At 38.2% G+C, this 14,340-nt stretch overlaps 1 protein-coding gene across 8 annotated transcripts in view; it reads left to right on the forward strand.

Moving 5' to 3' along the window:
• The window catches only part of AFF4 (AF4/FMR2 family member 4), a 58,966-nt gene that overhangs the window by 23,188 nt on the left and 21,438 nt on the right, over positions 1-14,340 (forward strand). For 6 of the 8 annotated variants that reach the window (XM_026063418.1, XM_026063411.1, XM_026063412.1 and 3 more), the window contains 6 exons: positions 829-1,620; positions 2,981-3,025; positions 4,023-4,109; positions 11,155-11,191; positions 12,759-12,807; positions 14,162-14,182. In XM_026063418.1, the coding sequence (XP_025919203.1) occupies positions 829-1,620; positions 2,981-3,025; positions 4,023-4,109; positions 11,155-11,191; positions 12,759-12,807; positions 14,162-14,182 (1,031 nt within the window). The remainder of the gene's footprint in view (positions 1-828; positions 1,621-2,980; positions 3,026-4,022; positions 4,110-11,154; positions 11,192-12,758; positions 12,808-14,161; positions 14,183-14,340) is intronic. The other 2 variants (XM_026063413.1, XM_026063414.1) reach the window with 1 other exon arrangement.

The raw sequence follows: 14,340 nt of genomic DNA on the forward strand, positions 1-14,340 counted from the left end.
ACCAAAAGAAATAATATGAGAAAATGGTAGCTAGGCAAAGTTACATTTGGTGTTAAACTTGATCGAAGATTTTAATATGGTGTTAGTTGCTTGCTTCTTTGTTAGAAGTGAGCAGTTTTTGTCTAATTGGTTTTTCAACATTAAAATACTCAGCATGAAAAAGGCAGAAGGAAAGAATAAAGATCAATTTAAAAGATTAAAGGTTAAAAATGATCAGATTTTGAAATTGAAAATACCTGCCTGTTTCTTGGGGAGAAAAAAAAGAAAAATAACTTAGTACTACTGTTGACCATCACAGTGGGTTTCTGCTATCGGAGGGAGTTTGGCAAACTGAGTATCTGTTGTCTTTTTGAGCTGGTATTAGAGTGTGTTTACCTGTATGCACTGTGGTCCCAGTTTTAGAACATTTGTCTGGGACTCAGCAGTGGGGGATCTCTGTTCCCTGCAGTGGCACTGATATCATGCGCGGCTGGGCATCAGGTCCTCTCTCTCAGCTGAGCAATAGCTTCTCACACAAACAGGGTAGGGAAGATGGGAAATGCTGACGTAGTTTTTCAGTTGTTTGAGATCAGCATAAGAAAAGGCTAAGGAGGGCTGTGGCTGAAGTGCATCTTTTCTTTATGCTTTAGGGGGGCTAAGTTATTGCTTGCAGAACAAACTAAAATTAGGAATTGAAAACAATGCCAAAAAAGACATGGATGCTAACCATGATCTCAGCCCTGAAATTCAGATCAGCTGCAATAGTTGTGTCAAGTCAATCTACTGAAAATGAAACTGTGACTTTTGTAACTGTATTTTGCATTTGCATTTTTTTAATGATTTTCACAGACCAGCAAAGAAGACAAACTGTCTAGTCGTATTCAGAGCATGCTTGGAAATTATGATGAAATGGAGGATCTTATAGGAGATAGATCGCTACCAAAGCTTGTTGGAATTCCCAAACCAACTGTACCATCAACAACCGATGAAAAATCGAACCAAAGTTTCTTTGGTGAACAGAGACACAATACTAGCTCACATCAGAGTAGCAAATGGACTCCTGTAGGACCAGCACCTAGCACTTCCTCGCAATCTCAGAAACGGTCCTCGGGTTTACAGAGCGGACACAGTAGTCAGCGTGGCAGTGGCAATAACACTAGCAGTAGTGGCCAGAGACATGACCGTGACTCATACAGTAGCAGCAGCAGCCGCAAAAAAAGCCAGCATGGATCAGAACACTCCAAATCCCGTTCTTCCAGCCCTGGAAAACCATCTGCTGTTTCTTCATTGAGTTCCAGCCATTCTAGATCTCATGGAAACGATCATCATAGCAAAGAACATCAACGTTCAAAATCTCCCCGGGATCCTGATGCCAGCTGGGACTCTCCCTCCCGTGTACCCTCATTTTCAAGTGGACAACACTCTAATCAGTCTTTTCCACCTTCCCTAATGTCCAAGTCCAATTCAATGTTACAGAAACCCACTGCTTATGTGAGGCCAATGGATGGACAGGAATCCATGGAACCAAAGTTATCCTCTGAACACTACAGTAGTCAGACTCATAGCAGCAGCGTGAATGAGCTGAAGCCCAGCAGCAAAGCACATCTAACCAAGCTGAAAATACCTTCTCAACCACTGGATGTAAGTTGCTACCCCTTCACTGTTTTTTTTTTTAAATGAAGTCTCCTCAAGCTGGAATTTTCCAGCTTCTTTAAAATCCCAAACTAACCAAAATCTAGTTTTTAGTAAATGGCCTATTTTTTGTTAAACATTTTAAACTTCAGCTGTGAGAACCTGTGTTTTGAATGAGAAACRTACAAAAGTAAAATTTAATTTTTTCCTTCTGCTTCTTCCACATGGATGCCATGATTTTTATTAAGGAAAGGTTAACTTTAGCCTAGGGATGCTAGTTTTCCTAGAGTACTTCTGTAGTCAGAATTTAGTAAAATAGTAGGATATCCACAAAGATGACAAGCTGTATACATATATTGTCTTTACTGTGGGCCATGTTATGTTAGATTAGTGATGTTATGTTTGCATGTATCAAATTTTCCTTTGAAGCATGTAGTGATTACTATACATGCTAATGCCTTCACCTAGCGAGAGCAAACCAAACCCAAAGCATACCAAATTGAATAGGGATCAGAATTTTTATCATGTATGCTGGATACAAAATAGTATTGGTTTAACAACTTTTAGTAGTTTGGCAGTTCTTGAATCAGTAAGGCATGGACCTAACTACTGTTCGCTTAGAAGCAGTGTGCCTTTCTTAATTAAAAAAAAAAAAAGTCATTGCATCTCCTATTAACTGCTTGAATGGTGGTAGCTAGAGAAAAGCATTTGTTCCTTGGACTTCAATAAATAACAAAATAAGATCCAGAAAAACTGTAAGGAAAATCAGAAATAAGTTATTTCCCCATTCATAAAGACTTGACATGCTAATGCTGACGCAGTGAAAGGTATAGTAACTTTGCTTCCTTTCTGCTTTTAGCAGTCAGGGATGCAGAAGATTCATAGTTTCATAACTATTGCTTTCTCTAGTTATATGCTGTAATGTATGTTTTACTTCTTAATACAGTTTGTCATTACTGTGTTTACTGTCATGTATTTGAATTCCGATGGTATACAGTGGCTTCTTCCAGGAACTGACAAAGTTAAGATTCTCCTTCCTCTCTCTCCAGAAGTTCTTAATATCGCTGACTGCCTAAAATCACTTTTACTTTAACTGTCAAGTGAAGAGGAAGAGATTACTGTGGCAGTTTTATAGATCTGATATATTTGCTTTTCATAACTGGATGTGACTCATACCATAAAAAATATGGATCTATCTGATATTAAAGCTAATCTTGCTGAAAAGAATTAGCAAGGTCTGTTTGTATCAGTATGGAGCCTGTATGAATCATGATAAGTATTGCAATTTGTTTGTGACTGCTTTTAACCTCTGGGATCTTTTAAAGACAATTTGCTTTAAGAGATGTTAATCCTGAGTTTTGATTTGTAGGCATCAGCATCTGGTGATGTGAGTTGTGTGGATGAAATTCTAAAAGTAAGTTCTCCATAGTTTTATTCATAATATATTTGTTGAAAATACAAACACTGCTAAGGAGGTGGAAAGTACTCTGCCAAGGAAGAGTACCATTTTAGATTGCCTCGACTGCAAGGCATTCGAGGGTTCTTGTATTACTCCTCTAAGGGGGGTAGACTGGGGAAAAGTTCACAAGATGTAAACTGGAAGCAGGGTTGTGCGTGAGCTGGTCACTGTGCATTGCTGTGTGCATGTGATCTCCTGCATACCCTCATAACATTCCTTTTCTTCTATGCCGCTTCCCTTTTAACCCAACTGGAATGAGCCGTTTCTTCCACCAAAGTACAGTTCTGACAATCTAGTATCTTTTTGGATGATGATGATTTTTTGCTGCCTCATGGTAAAACCTTCCCTTTTTTCCACCTAGGTTATTTTCTCTAGTCTTGTTTTCCCTCATATGATCACCTGATCCTATGTCTTTTATTACGAAAGAAGCATCAAATTTCTCCTTGACTATTTCCACGGCTGATCATTTGCTCTGACCCTCAGTGCTCCATGTTCCTTGGAGATGCTCTGGGTGAATACAAGATACCTTCTCTTTCTTTCCTGTCTCAGGCATTTGATTTCTCCTATTTCCCAAACTCTATAGGCTTCCCTTTCCACAGGAAGGAAAGAAATGCACCTCTTTCTACCCCTTTATCCTACATGCTCTCTTCAGTCTCTGACTTTACTGCATTTATGTTCAGGCCAACCAGTTTTATTGATTTAGGCCTTTCTGCTTGCTTTATTACTGTGTCTTAACTGTCTGTTTTCGTGGATAACAATTTAAGATTTAGGCTCACGTGCAAAATCTTTTTATACATTTGGGAAATTAAGATTTGAATATAAAGTGTAGTGAAATGTGAACAATAAACTGAAAGTTGAGATGTAGGGTTACAATTTGAATCAGGTTTGTAACTTTAAATCTTTGGACTGCTTTAACTTTGTTAATGGCTTTTCTCTTTTGGTCTGGGTATAGGAGATGACCCATTCTTGGCCTCCTCCACTGACTGCTATTCATACACCATGCAAAACAGAACCATCAAAATTTCCTTTTCCAACAAAGGTCAGTGCTGTAGTCAAATACTGAATGCCATGAAAACAAGAGTAAGTGCTATTAAAGATCAGGAATTTGGAACTCTTTTAAATTCAATTCTGTGTAGTTATGCATTTATTTCAGTGATTTGTATCCCTTTATCTTGCTTTACAACATAATTTGTCAACAATAGCCTTTTGAAGAATGTAGCTGTTTTTCCTCTGTCTCTCTGGTTTACACACAGCAATCTGCAAAGACATGTATAATAGACCTTTCCTTTTAAGCTTTTTTTTCATAATTAATACCTTCTTCAGAGTATTTCTGAAGTTTGAAAATGCCACTGAGACTTTTTCCCTATTAGGGAAATGCTTTGTGCCAATTTTGGTAGAAGCAAGAAAGTGTTGCATTTACCTCCACCTCGCAAAGTAATGGAGGCTGGCTTGTAAATGGTGTGAAATTTAAAATACACTTTTGTGCAAAATGAATTTTCTCATAATTTTGATGTCCATGAATCGTTCTATTAAATTTTATGTTTTCAATTACAAAAAAATCCCCCAGTTTTAAAATCAGACATTCTGCTGCAGAAGTTTCCTCAGATCATTTGTCCTGAAAGATCTAACTTCCCATATTCTTAATAACTACTGAAATGTTTAAGCTATTAATTCTAAAAAGAAATTAGTCACTCTTTGCTGCCGTTGATGGCTTACAGTGTATTTCCAGGAGACCTGCCTGAGCTGACCTCTCTGAGGAAAGAGGAGTTCTCATTCTCTCTTCTACCCTCTGCTCTCAGCTGTGTGCTCCCTCCCCTTGGGCTGGCTCTGGCACTCCTAGGACCTCTCTGTCAGCTGTTCTAACTCACTAAAATGGCAAAAAAATTAACCTAAGGTGGTGATGGGGAAATGAAATATTCTTTTCCTGCCAGGTTAGCGATTTGCATAGCTCACAGAAGGGCCTCGTGACTGCAAGGGCTGACACAAGGAGGGGAGAAGTACAGGAGGGGACTGAGCAGAGAACTATCAGAGCAGCTCAGCTGCCTGTGGAACTGCAGCCTAAAATCCTCTCCATAAGTAGCAGCAGATGTGTCTTGTAGTTAACTTCACAGTAGATTTCCCTCTTCCACAATGGCTGCCATTTTCCATTAAAGATACTTAAGTGGGAATGGTAAAGACAACTGCCAGCAAATGAAGCCAGACTACTGTGGGCTAAGGTGCTTGTCTCAGATAGCTTTCAGTTAGGTTGTCAGCTTTGTAAATGACTTGGCTTCAATCCTCAGGAGGTAAGAGCTGCCCTTTATACCAACTGAGAGCAGTTCTAGAGGACAGCTATTTTTAAAGAGCACGGGCTGGCTTTGGTATTTTTTTTTCTTTCCCCAGAAGAATGTTGTTATCTGTATGCAAAACAGAACATAAATTTTGAGAGAAACTTTCAGTTACAACATCAGACATGGTATCGTTCATAAGAGCTTATTTCTGAAAATGCTGATTGTAGGCTGGAGTGAAAAGTGGGTTTGGGCAAGTATGATCAGGAGGCAGATACAGCGTACACTGTATCCTGTTGTGTTGTAAAGCAGCCAGAATGTATTGATAAACTTGGCCTTCAAGTTAAAATGATTAGTATCAAATAATATATTTTTATCTTCAAATAGATATATCACATCATTGCGTGTAGTTGTACATCACATTTAAAAAATGACATTCTTAAGTTGATGTAAATTTTCATTATTTATTAGTAACACATAGGATTCACCTTGGATCCAAAGTAAATGACTGCAAACTTAGTAGGTAAGGTTAAACTTATGAGAAATGCAATTCATGAAGGTATGATGATCCAGAGTTGAAGCGCAGACATTTATCTTAAATTGTATCAATCCTTTTTTTCCAAGAGAAGGAGATGTGCAGGAGTGAAGCAAAGACTGTATTTAAATAGCTAGAACTATTGTTCTAGGTTAGATTAAGTAATTACTGTCGTGATTGGAGGTTACATGGGGTTATTTGGCAAATAAAGTTATCGCTGTGTAGACTTGCATCTATTAAGTCCTTGACTGAGAAATAGTGATAACTTAACATGTAATAGCTGATGGACAAGGTTTGCCCACTATTGCACAAATGTCCTAGCTGTTTAGCAACCGCAGCTTGCGGCACGGTGTTTTAAGGCAAACCAGAATTGGTGATTGTTTGCCTTAAAATGCAGCTGTGTAGTCTACAGTATCTTGGAAGCTGTTGGGTAGGCAGGGTAGATAGGCAGGGTAGATAGCTGTGGGTAGCAACTTTAGCAAATACAGTTCAGTTTGAGATAGCTGACTCATTCAAGAATTTGTGTTTTGTTTCCTGTATCAACTGATTACCAGTAAAACATTTAACTTTACAATATAATTTTTCTCCAGAGTCAACACATCTCTAAAATGGATTGGGGCACTCTGCCCCTAACTTGACACTATTTCAGGCTGTCTGGAAGCTCAGCGAACGTGACTGCAAAAAATTATGCTGTTTATCTTTTCTAAAAGTTATCTTTGCAATCCTACAGGCTACCCTTTCTCTAACCATAGAGCATTGTTTGCTGCTGTCTGTTTTCTGGCTGATCCAAATTGCTCCCCAAAACCAAATAGTTTGAAGTGTTTTAAGCAGCTTTTCTCATTGAGATTTCTGATACAATCTGTCTAACAGATCTTCTTGTCATGTGAATGGTTCAACATCACCTTTTTAGCCCTCTTTCTTTTAATGTTAGGATGTTTTTGAATTTGTATTTGACAGTCAAAAGGAGCTCTAACGCATGAAATAAGTATTGAATTTTTGTTTATAACAAACTAGTTTGACAGGAAGGAGGGTTTTTTTGTTTTTACTATTTGTAACTGTTGGTTATAAGAAAATGGTTTTTTTGTGAGCACCGGTAAGAGTTTGCAGCAGGGTGGGAAGAGATTTATGTTTAAACCAGGTGACTTACCTAGGTGAGCAGTTTGTTAATACAGCTTTCTAAAAGGCTCCAGCTACATCTCCTGATTACTTCTTGGCCAAAGGTCCCAGGAACCATGCTGTAAGTGCGCATCCACAAAACTCTCACAGGCTGATGAAAAGTTAAATGGTTCAGGTTCTTGTATTTGCCTAGATATCCCAGAGCTACGGTCTGTCCTGATGTCATCACCTTCTGAGTTGTGTTTTCTTGTCTCAGTGCATCTTGCTTGCTTCTCTGCAGTGAGTTGAAAACGCAGAACATACGGTACAGTTCTCAGATTTGCTTTTGAAGGCATATCTAGAAACAAGTCTCATTGTCTAGTTCCTTAGCATTATGATTGTGAGATTAATAAATATTTATCTTGCATGCATTACTTTTATTTAGGGTTTATTTGCTATGTTATATAAAATGAAGAACTTGAAAATAATCCCTRCCTTTTATTGTAAAGAAATAAAACCCAAATCTTTCCTCATCAGTGAAGATACTTGCTTCACTGCTTTGAATACTTATTCCTGAACCTTTGGGGAGGTGTTTTACCTTTACATTGCAAGCACCCTGCAGGATTGGTATGAACTGCTTGATTCTTTGGGCATTTGACTTAATTTGGGATGAAAGGTGTGCAGAGATGTACACTCATCTGTTTGTCATGTGGAGAGAAACTGCATGAGATTCCATGGTCTTGTCAATGTATGAACAAAAAAGGTAGGTTGTGGTTTTTTGAATCTATCAACCTGGATAGTATTTCTTCACCCAGCTTGCAAAAAATTCCATTTATGGCTGCTCTGAGTCTTTTGATTTTTTGCCAGCTTTTTTATTCTGTGGCTGCACATCTTAGCCATGGAACTTTGTCAAATCCTCTCTCCACATCCAAAGCCTATAATTTCCTCTGCCTTCTCCCCCTGTCATTCTTGGCAGCAGGATCTTCTCAGAATTCCAGCAAGTTAGTGAGCCATAGGCTTGTTTAGCCTGGAACCAGAACAGAATGCAGAAAACAAAACAGCACAGTGGTTTGCTTTAATCAAGCAGTACTGTTCTAGGAAAGTTTGTTCTCTTTAATACAGTATTCTATTTACAAATAATATCCTGCAATGTTTCACAGCATTCCTCTTGTGTGCAAAAGTTTGGTATGCTTTGCCTGTGCACATTAAATTAAGCTCTGTTTGGTGGACCAGTCGATTTTATTTATGAGGTTGGTTGGGATAAGATCACTTCCACTATGTGTAGGTAGTGAATAGCAAGAAGGGCCCCAAACTTCTGACTGGGACCTTTCAGCATTACTATAAATATATCTAATAATTATCAGGTAGTCTTTGAATCGGAAGATAAAACTTCATGAAAATAGGTCAGGGAAAGTTTTATGGATGCTATGAAAAAAAAATAGATTCCTGAGTCTTGAAAAAAATTGTATCCAACTACCTAACACTCTATAACTTTGTCCTGTGTAATTTTTCTTTTAAGCCGTGGGCTCATGGTCAAAAACTCCAGAGTAAAAATACTAGTGTGTTTATAAAATATATTGAAAAACAGCAGTTTCTTAAAGGTTGGAAGTTGTTAGTCTCAAAAGCAGCAGTATGTCATCACTGGCAGGTTTTTTGCCTGCGTACCTGTGCCGTGAGCTACGGGGATCTCTGAAGAGGTGAACTGTGTCTCCACGGTGGTTCGCTGTCTGCCCTGTGCTGAAGTTACCGTGAAGGCCCGTAGTCAGGTTTGTTGATCCGTTGTTCCTGATGCAGGAACTTTTTTTTCTGAGAAGTAAAAATGAGACAACTGACTTGAGATTTTGAACATTAAATAGCAATGGGTCCCATTTGCCACTACCTGGACTACAGCCAAACTGGTAACCTACCGATGTGAATTATGTGCCCTGCTGCCCTTCCATCCAGCTCTCCAGTTTTTTCTCTGCACAGTTTTTGTGTCAGAGCAGGCTGCAGTGTTGTTTCCTGCTTCAAGTCCTCACTGCCTAACCTCACCAGTCTGTTGTTGGTGGGTTAAAAGGATTTCCTTCCTTCAAGTTGTTTGTAATTTCTTCTTTCTGAACTAGCCCTCTAGAAGATACTGCTGTAAATATCTTTGGAGTTGAAAGTATACTTTCTTTCTTTCTTTCTTTCTTTTTTAAACTGAGTTTCTTAAATATGTACTCAAAGATAAAATAGATGGCCAGGTTTTAGGAAAAAGTTGCACATTTAAACATAACACCTCATTAAAGTGTACTTAACTGAAGTAGTGCACTATGCCTTTGAAATAGGAAGTGACTGAAGTGAGTAAGTCGGCAGACGCTTTCCGTAGAATACGTGACGCGTCCGTCAGCAAGGACGGGCGCCGCTTCCTCGGCGTGCGCCCACCCCAGCGCACTTGCTCTGTAACGTGGTGTTTGAACGCTGTATGCTCTTTACTTCCTTTTTGAGTTACAGTTCATCGGTCTTGTCCACCTAAGTTGATTGTGGAAAAAGGAGATTGGGGAATCACACTTGCACTCCTTGCATCTGCGTGAAAGATAAAAATCAGTCGTCTAAAGGCAGCATAGCTGCCGCTTTCTGTTAAGTCACAAGGCAACTTCCTTCCAACTTCATCTTCACTTTGCATTTTAAACATAGGCTAATTTCATTTTTATTGTCCCTTCTGTTTGTTCAGGTAGTAAAGATCAGAGGCATTTGAAACATCTTAAATTGAAAGTTCCTGGTAAATTGTGTGTTTTTGAAAGAAGTGGTATAGCCTGCTTTCTAGGCCACCAAAGAAATACTTCTTCAATACACCATTTCAATGGCTTTCAATTTTGAAATAAAAAGTTAAAGGGAATTTAAAATATCTAAGCATGCTTTGCTGTGCAAAGCTTTTATGTGTTTAAAAAAATGTAAGCTTTTGCAAATTATGTATGTAACTGCTGCGCTTCACTGAGTTGGCTGTATGGAGAGATGCATACTAAAAAACTGCAATTCCGTGTTGAATTGTTATTCTGGTTTGCTATTGACAAAAGTGTATGAGTAAAATATGTGTATAAAACTTCATGAGTTGAGTCAAATATTTTCAATTTTTATTTATAGAGTCAGCATTTGTCCTCATTTTAAAATGAGGTCAGGCAGGAAGGTGCTATTGAAATATGGCATTCTAGCTTAGAAGTCGGCTTTTGGTAWCTTGGTAGCCTCTGCTTTTTTGTTTTTAAAAAGTAAAATAGTTTTAACATAAATACTATAATGTTGTACTGTATTTTGGGAGACAGAATAGGGTTTCCTGGAACTGGAATGCTGAGGTGCTAAAATTTGCAAGGCTTGATCTTTCAAAGATAGATTTGTAGGTAATGGGTTGTAATATATCAAAGGAAATTACTTATTACTGTTTATTGGTTATTGTACAAGTGAATTGTTTTATTGCATGAATATTTGGCCTTATGTGGTGTAGCTGGGGAATAAAAATGATGTTCTGTTAGCGAGCTGTGCCTGCTTGCAGTACACCTACCCAGGAACTCCAGGTGGAGGCATCGTGGCAGCGGCTCTCAGGCTCAAGTGTTTGTGCAAAGCTGTTCAGGTGTTAAGTTTCATTGTCTCTTACTCTCTCTTCTCTCTCTTGTAGCTGAGATTTTGGGTTTTTTTCCCCTAATAATAACTTCTCACTATACTAATTGCTTGTCCACCAAAATATTGTACAGGTATGAGAAAGATAAATGCAGAGAAAAATTAAATGAAAATACATAAAAACTAACAAGAAAGCTTTTCTGTGTATAAGGAAAATAAAGAAAAAAACCCATACTGAACAGCTTCTCTCTCTGTGCTGAACATGCATAAAGGTAGGATTTGTGGAAGTTGCACAGGGATTTTATAGTTTCAGATGTCATGCARTACAACTCCACACGGCCTTTCTTACAACGGAAGAGCAGGGACGGAGGAGCTGAGGAGCAGAAACGTGAAGCCTTCTGAAAGCTGCTCGTCCTGCTTCCTTGATGTGCCTTAGTGGTTGGTGAAGGGAGTTGGGGTCCAGATAAAGAATCAGTCGTTTTTGTTGGTTTTGTTTGGTTTGGTTTTGATGTTAGGTGCCATCCTTTAAGTGGAAAAAATAGCTTGATTACAGCATAATATTTGATGTGCTGAAATCCCCTTTGAAAAAACTTTTGTGATCTTTTTTTTCCCTTTAGGACTCTCAACAGTCCAGTTTTGGCGCTGGAGAACAGAGTAAGTATATTAAACTTCCTTTAAAACATGTTGAATGTTTTTGTTGTGATTCATTTTTCTTAATATCCTTTAGAATATTAGGCTTTTTAGAGAATGGGATTTTCCCGACTGGTCATAGGATGAAGTCTAAGCTAAGATTTTCCATACTTTCTCAAGTTTTAACCTATAAAACAAGTATTTGTGTTTTTTTTCATGTTTTGTGTTAAGATGTTGAAAGTTATGACTGAGTTGCAAGGTTGGTACTATCTTCTAGAAAAAATATGCATCTTTAACTTGTAATGTTTTCTAATTCTTGAAAAGATGCCTCCTTGGTTGAACTGATTGAAAATAGCTGTGTGTTTAAAAAACGACCCAACAAAAACCATCACACCTAATTAAAAAAAAAAACAAAAAAAACTTGATCCCTGCTTGGGGACGTGTTAGAAATAAAGAGTGCATATGTCCACATTTTAATAGAAAAAGCACATTACATTTTCTCCTTTATCTTGTTCATGTTCACTTTGGGGATATAAAATCAACAGGAAGAACTGCTGAAGAGCTAGTATAGTAATATGCTTAGTTATACACTTACGTTTCTTGTCCCAGAATGCATTTCCAAATTTTACACAAAAATAGTTCTTATTCCTCTTTTACTCTACCTTTAWTGTGAATAATATTGAAATGAATAATTTAACACAGGTAATATACCTGGTGATTGAAATAAATTTGTGCTGTTGCCTTCCAGAAGTCTTTCCACTCTCTCCCTAAGTGTTTAAACAGATTAAATAGTAAAAGCAGAATGGTTTATTTTTTAGATATTCACAGGTAGCTTACTGTAAACACCTAATACAGTGGGGAATTAAGGAAACAAATTAAAGCTTAATTCCATAATACTAAACCATAGACTTATAGGAACAACAGATCTTTAGGTGCCTAAATAGAAAGGCAAACTTAATCAAAACACTTTTCAACTCTGAATTTTCTGGGGATCTTTTAATAGCGTCGGTTCTTGTTTCTGTTGTACTATGCTTGGCAACCTGCTAGAAGTTTAAAAAAGAAAGGGGGGAAGGAAGAAAAACCTAAAATGAAAAACATATATCATTATATATTCCTGTTTCAAGAATATATTTGCAAACAGTTTGCTCTGTGGCTTTAAAGATTGCTCATCTGCTAAAAAGCTGAGCAGGGATGCAGAAACGAGTCCGAACTTGACAGGCTGATCTCTGTCCCATATCCTGCCTGTAGAAGGCAATAGATTAATCTTGATAGAAGCAAAACAGTTGTTCACACCATTCAAAATAAATTCTACATATATTGGTTTTGACAGCAATGATTTAAATAATTTTGTAGATTTATATTCTCTTCTTGATTAAATTGCTTGCTGTGTTTAGCATCTTGTCGCTGCATCCACTTGCTGGTTCCATCTGTGAGAGGTTGTACCCGGCTGCAGCTCTTACTAGCGTCTCCTGTTTGGGCAGCCGTTCTTCATTTGGTTTATCTAGGGCCATTTACCTCTGGCAACTTTGGAGTGGYGTATTTTCCTGGCTGAATCTTAAACTGTGTATTTCTTTTTTCTTTTTTCATCTAGAAAGATACAATCCATCATCAAAAGCATCCAATGGTCACCAATCCAAATCGTAAGTGGCTGTTGAGAAAGAATTCAGTTGTTGTTTGAGAAATATTATCCGAATTTTTTTAAGAGATTTGGAAAATAGCTGTTTTCCTGTTACTAGAACACACCAGTTCTTGCACAGACTCTTTAGCATCCTTCTCCTTGACTGACAGAAAAAAGGGATCACATTCTTTAAACCCCAGTTTTCTGGGGCGGTAGATGGAGTGTGGCATGTTGGTGCGAGTCACAACGACGCCGTGCCCTCCTTGGTTCCTCCGGTTTCCTGCCGGGTACCGGGGCAGGCAGGCGAGGGCTGTGCCGCAGAACGGGCTTGGGAGCTGCAACGCTGCTGGTGTGGCAGAGCGGGGAGGATGGGCCAGCTTGGCGCCTGTGGGCACCACGGAGCTGCCGGCCGGAGCGGCTCGGAGCCCTTGTGGGAGACAGAGGATGAGAAACGCTCTCGCGTTTGGAGGAGATAGTAAACTACATTTGTTGGGATCTGGTTAAATTTGTACTCGGTCTCCTAASTGACTAACAAGGATTTTTATTAAAGTACGCAAACCCAACATTATGCTGCTTCCATCTTACAATTAGCAGGGGGAAAAAAATAGCAGGAAGATTCTCAGTGACTGTAGTCTGCTATCTCTCTCRTACCTGAAAATCCAGCATACGCTGTTCATAGATCATTACCAAACAAGTATGTTCGCGGCAATAAAGTTTTAGCACCTAGTTGTATGTTAAATGAAGCTGGTTGTAGAGTCAGAAAACTGGCAGTTGTAAGTCAAACACTTGTTGTGATGTATTCACAAAATGAAATTAGGTCTGCTCATCTGTGTGCATGTTACAGTATTAAGATTGAAAAGCACATAACCAGTGGGATGGGAATAGAAACACAACAAATAAAACACCCTTGAAATATTATAAATTTACAGGCAGTTTCCCAAAAATGTGCTATTTAAGAAGATGCTTACATACAGCCGGTTCAATAAGTGACAGAAATAGGAATTCACCATTTTGGTTTTGCTTTTGTCATAGCAGTAGAGTCACCTATGGAGCAACTGTGCTATTTCTATAGCTGGAGAATGTAAGAACATCTAAGGGCAAGACATAGTATTGGACACTCATTGAATTAGGCTGTGTAGGAAGAAGGATGAGAAGATATTTACTGTGAGAGTACAATTTTAAATAAAAAAAGCAATTGTGCTCTGTGTGAAAAGTTTTTAAGTATCTTTTGGAAAAGGATAGCAATGAAAAAGTATAGTGGGACTTAGACCCTAGATGTCAGTGTTTCTTTTCAGATTTTCAGTAGAACAGCCATACTGTGAAACTTCCACTCAGATGTGTTAGACTTTTAATCCTTTTTCATTTTCTTTCTCCAGATGTGAATCGAACCAGACAGAGTAAGATGTTTTACTTTTGTAATCAAAGGTGTTTTTTGATAAGCACAAAGGCTCCATATCATGCTACATGTTTTCAGTGCGTTCATGCATTTTCAGCATTGTGAAATAGTATGTGGATGTACTAATAGCATAAATAGAGTAATTATGGTTTCAAATAA

This window comes from Apteryx rowi, unplaced genomic scaffold, assembly GCF_003343035.1.
Source record: "Apteryx rowi isolate R43461 unplaced genomic scaffold, aptRow1 scaffold_2, whole genome shotgun sequence".
NCBI lineage: Eukaryota > Metazoa > Chordata > Aves > Apterygiformes > Apterygidae > Apteryx > Apteryx rowi.